Genomic DNA, 14,843 nt, shown 5'->3' with positions numbered 1-14,843 from the left:
TCTGAGAAGTGCTTTCCATTGCCTCTTCTTATGCATCTCTTCCTCTTTCTATTTTAAATAATGTAGGTAATTTGGAAACTATTACTCAGGTAGGGGACAGCATTTGGTTTTTTTTTTTATGCTTATTACTGAGAATCCAAGCTTTTGTAATCTATTCACAATCTGAGTACTCAGGAGATGTAGCTATGATTAATATTATCAGTGGTTGAGCTTGTTCTTTCATTCTTGTTCTGTAAGCACAGAGCCTTTCAGAAGGGCTAGACAGAATCATCCCCATTATTCTCAGTTTTCCTTCTGCTGGAGATGGTTTTTAGCATGGGATGAGGTGGGGGAGTGCTTTTTTTTTGTACTTGGTCCTGTAGATTAGCAGGAAGTGCTATCTGACCACAGGAGGGTGGCTCTGGTGGTGGTTCATGTGGTGGCTGTCTGTTTTAATCAGCCTTTCGTCCTCCTTTGTCATCAGATGAGCCTTTGTGCCACAGAAAAATGACACCACCTGCAAATTATTTTAGGAAGTGGTGTGTTGGGGAATTGTGTCCAAACTGTTGTTTCTGGCAGATGCACGCTCTGATGGTAAAGGCAGGCTGGAAAAAAAAAAATTCTGGTAACTTCACCAGCTTTTAAAAATGAATACTAGGATCTCTCTTGCATTCAGGTGAATCTAGAACAAAAATAGCTGCATATAAACTCCCCCCCAGAAATTGTTTTGGACTTCACGTTCAAGTGAGAAAGTGATTTTAGCAGAGAACATCGGTCTCTGTGGATTTGTATGTGTAAAAAATTAAGATACTGGGGTTTGGGGTTTCGCTTGGTGGGGAGAACCTTGGGGAAGAAAAAACAGGAGCATGAAAACAATCAATTGGACAAGTCTATGTAAAATCAAGCTTAATAAGATTAGAAATGCAGGAATGATGTAATTTTGCCTGAAACTTCACCATGCATGCATTTATTTATTTTTTTCTGATCTGCAATAGCAGTCATGCAATGTACTCAGCACTGTGTGTTCTAAGTCCTGTCCAAGCAGGAAGCTTAGCAGAAGTCAGTAACCCAAACCTGGAAATATTTACACATCCACTGGATGCCCACTGACCTGGTTAGTGTCTCCTTGGCAATGACTCCAAAGGCTCTACAGGTTAGAATGACATTAAAGATGGTCTGCTACACACTGGAGAAAATTTTAAACTGCAGGCTTATCAATAAAATGTATTACAGCACACACAGTGATTGACATCTCTCTTCTGTGAGCCAACAGTTTAATCCCCTCTTCAGCTGCATTACAGCTCAATAAAACATAAAGTGAAGTAATACTGGATGCAGTATGGAACTTGAATAAAAGACCAGCCCCATGGATTAGGTGAAGATTTAAAGATTTTAATGAAGATCTTTGTACTTTGATTAAAAAGTACTGTTAAGGTCATTTAGGATTTCCAAATTATGAGTTTGTTGGGGTGAACAGGGCTTTAGCTATGTTGGTTTTTTTTTGTTTTTTTTTTTTGTTTTTTGAAAGATCAGTGTTTCAAAGGCAGGCGAGCAGGCTGTTGCATCTGATTCTGTCTTAATTCTAATTGTCAGGAGAGCTCTGAGACTCTAATAAATAGCATTGGTGGGACACAGCCTACCATCCAGGAAATGTCTGTATGAACAGCTCAGCTGCTGTGGGACTGATTGTATCTGCAGCCATTGGGAGAGATGTTTGTTAGCATGCTTAGGACGGAGGGTCCAGAAACCACAAGGCTGCAGAGATGCCCTCATAGTCCTCTTTGAAACTGTTGTTTGCCATAGAACATTGACTAGGTGGCCTTCACAAGTCGTTTGGTGTCTTTAAGACCCATGCATGCAGTTGCACCTCAAGATGCTGATGCTGAGAGCATTTTTGTTCCTGCTGCTCTCATGGGGTTCCTTTTTTGTTAAACATAGAGGAAGAAGCTGCACTTCCCAAAGCTGCGTGCAGCAGAGGCAACCTGCATTTGCCCCATATCCAATAAAGATTTTCTTTTTTTTTTTTAAAGATGTTAAGTGGGGAAAAAAAAAATGCACAGGAGCCCTACGTTACTTGGAACTGGCTCTGGGTGATCAATGTCTTTTGGCCAGGCAGGTCTCAGAGCTGCTGCACATTTATTCCTACCTGCAGCCAGTCTCCTACCACATACATGTTCCCCAGGTATCTGAGCAGTTTTCAAGCTTGCATTTCAAAGAGCATCCAAATGGCAGCGTTACTGATGCAGCAATGGCCTCTCACCCCCATCTAGCAAAGCCTGTGGAGGTGATTTCATTAGCGTGGAGCCTGGCACTGAGTCCTCTGTCTGTCTGAACTTGTGGTCTCTGCATGCTGCAGGCTGGCAGCAGTTTTGAGGGTCATCTGGAATAAAAGCCTACACATACTGGTTCAGCCAGCTCTTCCACTGTCATTGACAAGTAATGTTTTATTTCTGGAAATGAAGTGTTGTTTTTTTCCCAGTGGACTTTACCAGTTGTTGTTTCCCGTTTCCCTCTAGCATTGCGTGCCTGTCCGGCTCTGTTTCTCAGAAGAGATAATGATTTTAAGTTTGTTTTCCTGTTCTGTGTACCAAGGCATATGTCTAATGGATCTAATTAAGCAAATACAAAAGATCCCAACGTTATCAAATATTGTCCCATTAAGGAAATAATATCTGAAGTCTTGTTTTTATTGGCTGAGTTATATTCTAAGAGATAATGGGTTTCTACTGAAGATGAATGCAAGAGAAGGCAGTATGACCACATCTGTTTCTTGTTGCTTAAATGCACCTACCCAGCCTCTGGAAAAAAGCTGCAATCAGTTGCTCATTGTATGATGCTCCTAAACTGTGCTTCCAGGAAAAAATGCATGTTATATCAAATCTCAGGATGTATAACACGAGGAGAATTTTAATGTCTGGCAGTGGTCTCTTAAAGACTCTACTTGTGAAAATAGGCTTTATGGTGCCTTAGTCACTTCAATGAGTAATTGTAGTAATGTAAATGGAATTACTTGCTGACAAAGAGCAGGTATATTTCCTAGAAAACTTTCCTGCTCTTTGTTAGTTGATGATTTGTATGTTAAAGTAGTAAATGACTTGTGATAGCCAGTACAAACTGGAACTGGATCCTACGTAGGTTCTTGCCCTTGGTGCCACAGTTCTAACATAGCACTTCTTGGTGTGTGATTGAGGTAGGGCTGTGGTAGATCCTGCACTGTAAGGCTTATGTGGATTAAGTGCCTGGCAGTAGTGTGATACATCCCTCTTGAACCAGTGCTGGAAATAATTCAGCTGTAGGAGCCAGTGGATAAATCGGTTTCAACACCTCAAATTCCTGAGGATTTTTCAGTAATGATGCTGAAATCTGTGCACCATTGTTCTCAGAGGGTGAAACGCCCTTCATCACTGCAGTGGGACCAGACAACAGCTGCTGGCTGTCCTGGTCGTGCTCAGTGTTCATTCCTGTGTGTCCAGAGAAGGGCAATAAGGCTGTGAAGGATCTTCTGGGGAGCAGCTGAGGGAGCAGGGATTGTTCAGTCTACAGCAGGTAACAGTGACAGGACAAGAGGGAATGGCATTGAGTTGTGCTAAGGGAGATTTGGGTTGGATGTTAGGAAACATTTCTCTCCAAAAGAGCAGTGATGCAGTGGCAGAGCTGCCCAGGGAGGTGATGGAGTCACTGTGCAGGGAGGTGTTCAATAACCTGGAGAGGTGGCACTGAAGGACGGGGATGGGCTGGGGTTGGGCTTGGTGATCATAGTGGTCTTTTCCAACCTCTGTGATTCTAAGGTCCAAGTGCTGAAAAGCATGAGAGGAAGACCTGTAATCAGATGGGTGTTATCTGTCCTTAGTTATAAACACAGAAGAATGGCTCATGCTTTCACTTTAAATAAATCCTTAAAAATATCAATAGGGTGTATTCTCTGTAACTTGATATTCTGACTATGCAATAAGGGAGCATTGTTAAAAATAATGGAAAGAACTATTTGTAATACTATCCAGAATTTAACTGAACTATAATTTTTAGCCAAGTTAAATTAAAACATTTCTTCAAGTTAAAAAAAAAAATTAACTGTCAACATTCATTTGGGCAACAGAGTACAACTGTGCTTGTTTAAAGAACGAGCTGTGTAAGTCTTTGTACAGTGCAAGAGATGGAAGACCAGCAAAGAGCTTAATTGTTCTGTCATTCTTCGTAGCTTATATCTGGTTTCCTGTCTCATTATGAAATGTTTCCCAGTTAGGATGAAGAAGAATATTAAAATGAGTTGCTGCCGTTCAGTTTCTTGAAAACCTTTACAGCTGATGGGCTTTGTTGTGGAATATCAAAGAAAATGTCTTCAGTCATATCTTTGTGTGGTTACACTGAAGTATAACTCATTGATTGTTTGTACTCTTTTCCAGTTGATATAATTTTCATTTACTTTAAAATGAACTTTTAGATAGTGGTCTTGATTGCAAGCTGAGAGAGATTCTGTTCTGAACAGTGGACTGTGTTGGTGTGTTGTTTGAAGCATATGCTATCTGATATATGTTCTATCACAATACAGCTATGGTTTCGGAGCTGTGTCTATACATCTGTAATAGTAAACAGTCTCTGTTTTCTGCACGTGTGTGCTCCTGTCTGTGAGAAAACAATCTAAATGATTGCTAATTGTGACACGTGGCTTCGTCCTGTGCCTGGTATGATAGTATTTTGCTAGCAAGTGTGTATATATAGCAGTATACTTTTTCTATATGAACATATGGAAGTTTTAAATGCAAGACACAGGGAATCTTGACTCCCAATCTTTTGATGATCTTTGCTAAACAGGCAAGTTTCACTGTCCTGCACAAGCCCTACTTATATTTTCTGTCATCTTTATGCTTAAAACTGCAAGCTTGATTGTAAGCTTCCTCTTTTAGCTGCACTTAGAAGTCAGATTTATATAATTTGTCAAGCAAAATGAGGAACTTCGTGAGGTTTGTTACTTTTCTACCAGCTTAGCAAAATATTGCTAGAAATCTTGCTGTGTTTTATTAAGACTTGTCGTGGAGGTGGTAAAACTTGGGGAAAAATGTTCCACAAATTATATATGTGAAATATTTGAAAGTTGTAAAATCAAGCACACAAGAATGACCTGGTTATTTGATTCACCGTTAATTCATGACATCTTTGTTTCGTTCAGTGCAGAGAACATGCTAGTATTGGTTTCTGTGCAGGAATAAAACAGAAGGGATTTTTTGTACAGCTGAATTTTCTGCACAGCTGAGGGGAGACTGAATCTCAGGCTGATCTTGGTCTTGGCTTACAGAAGGTGCTAGGCTTTAGAATTGTTTATTCACCTCATTCCTCCCCTTGCTCCTGTAATCTGCATGGAATATTTATATAAAGGAAAGCTGGTGTCAGAACACACAAGTCTATGCGCACACACACAGTAATATGAAAAATATTATAACAAAATATGTAGGTTGCTCTGAAAGTACAGCCTCCTATTTATTTCCATGGAAACTAAAACAGCTACAAAGAGCATGATAACACTATTTGATAGAGCAAATTCTCAGCTACAAAACACTGTTTTTCAACACGGTCACCACCATCAGCAATGCATTTTCCCAAGCAATAAATGAGAGCCTACATGCCACTCCTGTACAAATCTGCAGCAGTGGAGGTGACCCATTGTCAGCACTGCTGAAACGCACCACCTACCACCACACTGTGCTCATATCCACTCTTTCATCTCTGTAAATGTTCAACAAGTGTTGATGAATGTCTCTGGGTGCCATTGTTTGCACATGGAGGAATTTAGTTCCATCCCTTTGCTTCGTGTGCACTCTCCTATTAGATGCTGCTCTGTCAGACTGGCCCTCTGCTGCCATCAGTCACACAGCACCAAATTGTAGTATTGGTGGGAAGGTTCAACCTCTGCTGCCGTATCACCAGTGTCAAATCATAGGAAGCATTACTTTTGGAGCAGCCCTTATATTTCACACTGCTGTTCATAGGCAGGCCTCTTCAGGAAAATATGCATGAATGCTATGCGAGTCTAAATGGTTCTTTTAAAACAGAAAAAAAGGTTTTTTCACTCATGGGATCATTAGATTTTAATGTTCCTCCAGATAAAAACCTTCATGATAAAAGCAATCGGTATGCAGATACAGTGAATTGAAATACACAGAATGGTATGTTAGACATGTCAAATTTTAAAATAAATTGCCAGACGCTCTGATTAAGCTGGAATTGTGATAGAACAGACCAGTTGTTTCAAGTACAGGTAGCTGTTTATTTTCTTAATTGTGTAACAGATGGCAGCTGATCCATCTTGCAACTTTGGGAAGGCAGAGCTTCCCTCTTAAATTAAACAGTACCCAAGTTTCAGGAGGCAGATCTTATGCTGGGTGATAAAAGGCTGAACTCTGTTGCAGATCACAAGGTATGTGTTGTGTTTTGGAGGAGGATTTGCTTTTGATTTGCTTTTCTCTTGAATAAACTCACAGTAAAAAAGGATGTGGTGTATCTGCTGGAGATAAGTGGGTGTTATTGTTGGCTTCAGTTGCTTCCAAGCAGCAAACCTCCTGCTGCTGTTCTCTGCCACTTGCATGATGTGTGAGCTCTTTGTTTGGGGCTTCTTCTTGTTTTTAATCTGCTGTTGTGTTTCAGACTGTCCTGATATGATGAGGGTTGTGTGCTTTGTGCTTTGTTGGCTGGCTGCTGCAGTCACCTCCTTGCTACTGGGGGCTTTGGGAGTGAGATTGGCACTTTGCTCATCACTGTGCAGGTCTTGCCTCCATGCTAGGCCTCGTTTTGAACAGCAGCTTTAAAAGGTGCAGGTATATTATGTTTTGCTTGGAAAGTGCTGAAAATTATTCTTGGAGTTGCTGAAAAACACCTGAAGGACAGTGCAGTCACTGGTCACAGCCAGCATGGCTTCACAAGGGGAAAAGTCCTCTTTAGCCAACTTAATCTCCTTTTATGGGAAGGTTACCCACCTCACTGACTGGGGAAGCCAGTTGACGTAATCTCTTTGGATTTCAGCAAAGCTTTTGTGCTGTTTCTCACAGTATCCTTCTGGATGAAATGCCCAGCATACAGCTTGACAAAACTTGTGTGATGAGTGAGCAGCTGGCTGATGGGTTATAGTGAATGGGGTTACATCAGGCTGGTGGCTGCTCACTGCTGGGGTTCTGCAGGGCTCTGTTTTAGGGCCACTTCAGTGTTTTTATGAATGACTTGGATGCAGGACTAGAAGGGGTTTTGAGCAACTGTGTTGATGATGCTAAATTGGGAAGAGTTGTTGAATCCCGCAAGGGGAGGGAAGCCCTGCGGAGAGATCTAGAGCGATTAGAGGGCTGGGCAATCAACCAACTGTATGCAGTTCAATGATAGCAAGTGCTGGATTCTGCAAAGTGCTACAGAGATGAGGAAGGGTCTGTGCAGAGTGGTGAGGCCCCTGGGATTGCTCAGAGCAGAGGAGCTGAAGGGAGGCCTGATGGCTGCTGCAGCTCCTCACAGGGAGCGGAGGGCAGCGCTGAGCTCTGCTGCCTGGAGGGAACAGCATGGAGCTGTGTTGGGGGGAGGTTAGGGAAAGGTTCTGCTCCAGAGGGCGACGGTCACGGCATGAGCTGGCAGGACTTGGAGCACTGGGACACTGCTCTCAGACTTTGGGTTTGGGTGGTGCAGTTTGGAGGTAGGGGTTGGACGTGGTGATCCTTGTGGGTCCCTTGCAATTCAGTGCAAGATATCTTGCAAGTATCCCTTGTAAGGTATTTAGTGGTCCTGTGTTAAACCAGGAGCATTTCAGACCAGAGGCTATGTACCTTACTGGTAACCTAGAGAGTACAACAGCAGGAATACAGCATCAAGGAAAATTAAATTGATACAAATCCCAAGATTTTTAGCCTTGTATCTCCTTGTTGTGCTCTGTATCCATGCGTGCTTGGAGGCAGCATGTTTGTTAAAGATGAGTCACATCCATTTTGTGTGAGTATGAAACAAGTGTCTGCTTGAAATTACAGTGAGAAAACTTAACCACAGTTTCCTCCCTTCATGTCCTGTCTTCTCTTCAGGGCTGTATTTAGCAACTACTGCCAGTTAAGCAGTGCAAATTTAAGGCTGTATAGAATTATCAGCTTTAGAAACATTGGTGGAAAAATTGTGAATCTTGTAATGAGCTGGGGTTTCTCCCAGTTTATCCCAACCTTGGCTGAAGGCATTCCTGTGCTTTCTTGTTTAACAGACCATCAGGACAGCAGTATCAAACCAGATGTCTGCCCCAGCCACCCAGTACAGACCAGCTGGTATCCCTAGGGCATACTGAAGAACAGGGCTGAGCTTGCAATGAAAACGTTCTTGCTACCCTCTGCTTCATACCCAAAGGAATTCCTGGTTTTCTCCTCATTGAAAGAGATCCAGCTGTCCTGAGGCAGGAGTCTGGGTTAAGTAGTGTAGGCGCCTGCAAAGTGAGTTCTAATGGAAGTTGTTATTTCCGTGACTGAGACTTGCCTGTGCTATCCTTCAAAAATACATTTGTAAAACCTTAAAGATACAACCTTCAGCTTAGAATTTTAAAGAGTACTTGTAAGCAAGCTTTTCCCTTTCTCTTCTCCTGTTTTCCCTACAGTCAATTGCTTCAGCTGACATGGATTTGAATCAGCTGGAAGCTTTTCTCACTGCCCAAACAAAAAAGCAAGGTGGCATCACGTCGGATCAAGCTGCGGTCATTGCCAAATTTTGGAAGAACCACCGAGTGAGAATCCATGAGAGCCTGGTAAATCAAAGCCGCTGGGATTACGTCTTGAAAAGCATGAACTGGAGAGTGGATTTGAAGTCGCAGTCAAGACATGTTGATCAGATAAATACTCCAGTTGCGTTAGTTGAAATGGAACTGGGAAAAAATGGTCAGGTAAGCTTTATTTTGTGAAGTATGTTAACCTAACTTAGTTATGTTTGCGCTGAGATATTTTGCCTATTGCTGAATTCTCTGCCTCCAAATCAATTCAGTAGATTTCTCACCACTGGGCTCTTAATGTTTTTGAACTTGTTTCATCTTTGGACACCTGTATGGTGAATGCAATGTTTGCTTAGGTTTTATCTTTGTACTTATGCTTAGAGCTCTCCTTACTTTAAGCTTGGAAAATATGAGAACACAAAAGTCAAATATAAAATTAATCGTATTAGCAATTATATTAAATTTATAATTAATAAATCTGTATTCCACATGCTGCAAAGTCGAAGTCAGTTGGTAATTCTTTAAAAACAAACAACAAAACTAATCAAATACTAAAACTGGATAATATCTGTCAAGTGGAAGCTGAAAAGGAATAAGATTCACGTGTCAAAAATGATTGAGCATCTTCACATTTTAGGACAAGGGAGGGGGAAGACTCCCCTTTATTTTACTTACTGCCCGTTTTCATCTAACAAGTAAATTTTTATTACTGGTTGTATTATATGATCTGGTCTTAACTGCCGGAAAAAGATATGTTGCTCTATCAGTGTTGAACTCTGCATTTCTTTTTAGTCTTTGTAACCAAGATCTGAAGGCATCCCCTTTTCAAGGTTTCTCCTTTTCAAATTTTTTTTCCTGGCAAGATGTATTTTTCAGTTTGCTATATTTTTCCTTTGCAGGGCATTAGTGAATCTTAAAACTCACTTCTTAACAGTAGCCAGTGCAAGCCATACTATGAGCATCCTTGGGTTTTGATGCTCACAGTTAACACCAAGTGAGTTTCCTTTGGGCTTTGTAATATTTTGGTAGCTTCCAGGATGTGGACTGTACCTGTGCAGACTCACTGGTTTTACTGGAACTGTCTGGCCATACCAAAGCTAGAAAGAAAGTACAAGTAAGGCATACTTTCTTAGTCTGCTTTTCCTCCCTTTATTTTTTTTACCCTCCATTCCAATGGAGGAGGGAAAAAGATTATAGTAAATACATCGGAATTAATAAGCAAACTCAGAATACCTGTGTTTAAAAACAAACAAAAAACTCCACTCAACTCAGAACCGTCACTGTATTTCATAAGGGACTTATGCAGTTAGACACTCCTATTCAGAAGCTGCTTTTCCCCAGTAATGTATTGTAACAGTAACATCAATAACAGTAACATCAATCAGTAAGTACATTCGTAATTGTCCCACCCTGTGCAGAGAGATAAAGGGGATGTGAAGATGAATCAAGAATAGATATTTCCGAACCACTGTCATTTCTTGTAACAAAGAACACTGCTGCAAAACCAGAATGAACTAATTTAGTAGTGTGGTGTCATTTCAAATATACCAACGAGGGGATGTAATGGGTAATGTCTTTGCTGAGGACAGTGCACCAGTGAGCTGTCAGCAAGCCTGATGTCTGGTGCAAAAAGGGTATTAAGAGACTATATTTACAGAAATAATTGTGGGATAATTACTGTTATCACCACTTGAGTCAAAACTTATATTTAAGAAGCTGCTGTCTCACATAGTCTTCAGCTTTGGATTTAATCAGTTCCCAGCTGAAAAGCTTTCAGAAGAATGCACCCTTGTATGATGGGCTGGGGCAGGGGAGTTGTAGGACCTTTGGGACCGAAACAGTAGTAATCAGCTTGTGAGATTGCTTCATCCAGCTCTCAGCCTCTGCCCATGTATCTGGGGACTCCTGGAAAGGTGGAAGCAGAGACTGCTATTGGAGGATGAGCAAGTTGTTCTTGCATGCTGGATCCAGCCCATAAACTTGAAACTCTTCATCAGCTTTTATAGCCTTTTTATGTATTTTTACTAGATCGTTAGCACACTTATAGCAGTTCTAAAAAGCTAGTTTTGTAGCACATCAAAAGTACATATGCTAATATCTTTCTGAAACAGAGAGAGTGGCATTTCTGAAAGGTAAAAACTGTCAGTCATAGATTTGATTTGGTGAATAGTGAAGATATGAATGTGTAGAAGAAAGCTGACTGTTTCAAGAGAATAGGCAGTTTTCATTTGGATGTTTGAAAGCAGGGGAGTATACAACTGCACTGATGTGCAGTGAATTAACATGAATATTTTATGTTACAACAGAAGCAAAGAAATCCTCTGTAGGAGCTATGCCTTCCCAGCATTTGAAGTCACTCTGATTCTTCTCAGTGTCTCTGCCTGGATTGGGTTTAGGTCACTGCCCAGCAGAAGATCAGGAGGTTGGGGTGAATGTTCACCTGCTTCAATGAGTAACCACTTTCTTCTTACACCTCTGAATTGTCATCGATTAATTCTTCTATGATGGGAAGGAAGAGTTTATATGAAAGATTTAATATATGCAAGGCTAGAAAAGGGGAATTTTAAGTATCTGGTTCATAAATAGGCCAAGTTTATGTGTGGTATCATGGAATCATAGAATGGCCTGAGTTGAAAAGGACCATAATAATCATCTAGTTTCAACCCCCTGCTATGTGCAGGGTTGCCAACCACCAGACCAGGCTGCCCAGAGCCACATCCAGCCTGGCCTCGAATGCCTCCAGGGATGGGGCATCCTCAACCTCCTTGGGCAGCCTGTTCCAGTGCATCACCACCCTCTGAGTGAAGTATGTTCAATATTATGTCTTCTAGTGGTGTAAAGATATTTCTGGTTTTGAGAGTTTATTACAACTTGAATGAATTAATTTTTGCCGTCCTTTAGAAAAATGAGCTCCTTCTTCTTAGTGCTTTTAAAAACACTTCTCCAGTAAAGATTTTACAGTGACATTTAAAGTCTCCTGGTGTATGCTTTGTACATCCTGGTTAAAGCAGATGAACAAGCTAGCCATGATGATTGCTCTGCCTTAAAAGCCTTTCTTCTTTGACAGTATGACTAAAAGAAGCCTTAAGTAGTTGCACTTCAGCTTTCATTTTGCATTAGCAGTAAGTGATATTCTGTGCTCATCACTGCCAGTCCATTCTTTCTTTTTAACAGCCCATCTGTTTTGTTTTCTTTTTCAGAATGGTTCCAGTCTTCTGTACCTTGTTTACTTTTAAAACCATCTATAGCTCCCTGCCCACTTTGTGTCCTTTCAATCTTATTCTCTCTGAGTGTTTTTGTGTGTGAAATTTCAGCAGGATGCAGATGTGTGGGGAGAGCTGGAGAGGTGAACAAGGAGAGCCACTCTCCTCATGTCTTTCCCATCAGGAAGCTCCTTTTCCAGTTACAGATTTATATCTGACCTTGTCAATATTAAGAGAAAAAAAATAACACCTTGGTATTGCACTGTGGTAGTAAGAGAGATTTAAACTTTTTTTTGTCTTCCTCCTGCTAGCCTGACTTGCTGGCAGACTTTTTTTTTTGTTGGCTATGTGCAATTGGAAATGATTAGGAATATTTTACCCAGAAATTGTCACTCACGATGTCACGTGTCCCTTACCCTGCAGCTCAGCAGGACTGGCACTAACACAGATGATGTGTATCAGATGCTGGAACTGCTCTGCTGATGCTTTCCTGACAATCATGAGCTCTACAGAGTATTTTCTATGCTTACTTTCACAAGAAATGAGGGATTCTACTGCAGGATTCTTTCCATAAAGACTTAAGGAAACAGCATCAGGATTAAGGCCCAGAGGATTTTTTTGTCAATACTCTCTCAAACACTGACTTGGAATTGCGGTCCAATTGCCTTGCAATGAACAGGGACTCGGAGCCTTGTCCAGCCTGACTGTGGATGTTCTCAAGGATGATCATCCACCACTTCTCTGGGCAGCTTGTGCCAGTAGTGTAAAAATCTTCTTACAGCCAATCTAAATGTCCCCTCTTCTATTTTGAAACCATTTCCGCTTGTCATGTCACAACAGACTCTGCTGAAGTGTCTGTCCCCTTCCTTCTTATAGCCCCCTTTTAGATACTGAAAGGCCGCTCTCAGGTCTCCCTGGAGCCTTCTCTTTTCCAGGCTGCACAGCCCCAGCTCTCAGCCCGTCCTCGTAGGGGGGGAGGTGTTCCATCCCTAGGATTCTTTTTGCAGCCCTCTTCTGGACATGTTCAAACAGGTCTGCATCTCTTCTGTACTGAGAACTCCATATCTGGATGCAGTGCTCCAGGTGAGGTCTCACCTTGCGGAGTAGAGGAGCAGGATCACCTCCCTTGCCCTGCTGGCCACGCTGCTTTGGATGCAGCCCAGGGTACAGTTGGCTTTCTGGACTGCAGGGGTACATTGCTGATTCATGTCCACCTGCCATCCACCAGTATCCCCAAGTTGTTTTTGGTAGGATTCTGCTCTGTCCTTGTATCCCCTCGTTTGTACTGATACTGAGGATTGGTCTGACCCAGTTGCAAGACCTTGCACTTGGTTTTATTTAACCTCACAGCCTGTCTAGGTCTGTCTTAATGGCATCCTGTCCCTTGGTTGTGTTGACTGCACCAGACAGCTTGGTGTCACCCACAAACTTGCTGAGAGCACACTCAATCCCACTATCAATGTCATTTATGATGTTAAAGAGCACTGATACTGACCCTGAGGGACATCACTTGTCACTAATCTCCATTTGGACATTGGGCCATTGATCACCACTCTCTGGGTACAATCTTGCAATCTGTTCCTTGTTCATTGAACAGTCCACCCATCAAATCCATATTTTTCCTATTTGGAGAGAGAATGTTATGGGGGACCACATCAAAGGCCTTACTGAAGTGCAGATAGATGATATCAGTGGCTCTTCCCTTGTCCATTGATGCAGTTACACTATCATAAAGTGACAAGATTGGTCATGCAGGACCAATCCTGATGAAGGCATGTTGGTTATCCCACATCACCTCCCTGTCTTCCTTGTGCCTTAGAGTAGCTTTCAAGAAGATCTGATTCATGTCTTCCCTGGACAGAGGTTAGTCTGACAGCTTAGTAGTTCTCTGGCCCATTCTTTCTATCCTTCTTAAAAATTGGTGTGACATTGCCTTTTTTCCAGTCATAAAGAACTTCATCTGACTGCCATAACTTTTTAAATATAACTGACGGTAGGTTGGTGACTATATCAGCCAATTCCATCAGGACTCTGGGATGCATCTTATTGGGACCCATAGACTTGCACATGTTCTGCAGGTGTTCATGATCCTTATCTTCACTGAGGGTGGGAAGGGCAATTCTCTCCCAGTTCTCGCCTCCCAAACCAATAAATCTTCTATAAATCTCATTACCGTGCCAGGATTATAGATTGAATACCATTGAGGATCTGCTGGCACGCTTTTGTAAGCACAAGTCTGGGAAAGACAATGGTCTGCATAGGCTGTGGTCATTTGTAGCAATGGCTTTCACCACTGAAGTAAGATGAAGTTGAGAAGATGTCATGGGTAAACTCATGCTATAGGAAGGAGGCACTGTGTCTGCCTTGGCTCTTGTCCCTGGATTTGAGGTGTAAGCGCTTCAGGTCAGGCTGCTTCATAACTATTGCTGAAAATAACTTCAGACAGTGGACTTACAGTCCTTTCAGTGTAGAATGCATTCTGCTAAGACAGCCCTCCTTTTGTAGGACAGCGGTGTGGGTGAGGAGATGCTTCTTGAGGTAAAAAGCAGCTCTAGGCTCCATCACTGCAGAATAAGGGCAGCGTGGCCTGCAAAAGGGAAGGAAGAGCAACCACCAAACCATTTCTTCTTTCCAGCCTTTGTCTGTTTTAATCTTTGTAGATATGAACGTTATTGGAACCTTTGTGCCTGCCAGAAATGGGAAGTGCAGAGTCTGAATCGATACGCTTAACCGCAACAGGCTTTTTTATGTGATTAAAAATATAAAACCCAGTAAATGAAAAAATCACCTTTTGCCACCAGGACAAATGTAATCACTTGAGCTTTTGTTCACCTTGGAAATTCATGAGCTGAAGGGAACAGTTACATAACACAGTGCAGAGAAAAGCAAATAAAAACCATAAAGGGCAATGGGTCACTCGGCACAGGAGAAAACTGGAGCACAGTTGGCTTACT

General features: G+C 41.9%; 1 protein-coding gene across 2 annotated transcripts in view; it reads left to right on the top strand.

The window, feature by feature from the left end:
- COMMD1 (copper metabolism domain containing 1) overlaps positions 1-14,843 on the top strand; it is a 71,555-nt gene that overhangs the window by 10,412 nt on the left and 46,300 nt on the right. For both annotated transcript variants that reach the window (XR_004167714.2, XM_031598973.2), the window contains exon 2: positions 8,579-8,860. Coding sequence is in view for 1 of the 2 variants with exons in the window: in XM_031598973.2 (XP_031454833.1) it covers positions 8,579-8,860 (282 nt within the window). In the remaining variant the exon portion in view is untranslated. The remainder of the gene's footprint in view (positions 1-8,578; positions 8,861-14,843) is intronic.

This window comes from Phasianus colchicus, chromosome 2, assembly GCF_987193195.1.
Source record: "Phasianus colchicus chromosome 2, bPhaCol1.hap1.1, whole genome shotgun sequence".
Taxonomy (NCBI): Eukaryota; Metazoa; Chordata; class Aves; order Galliformes; family Phasianidae; genus Phasianus; species Phasianus colchicus.
This window is presented reverse-complemented; position numbering and strand designations above follow the sequence as displayed.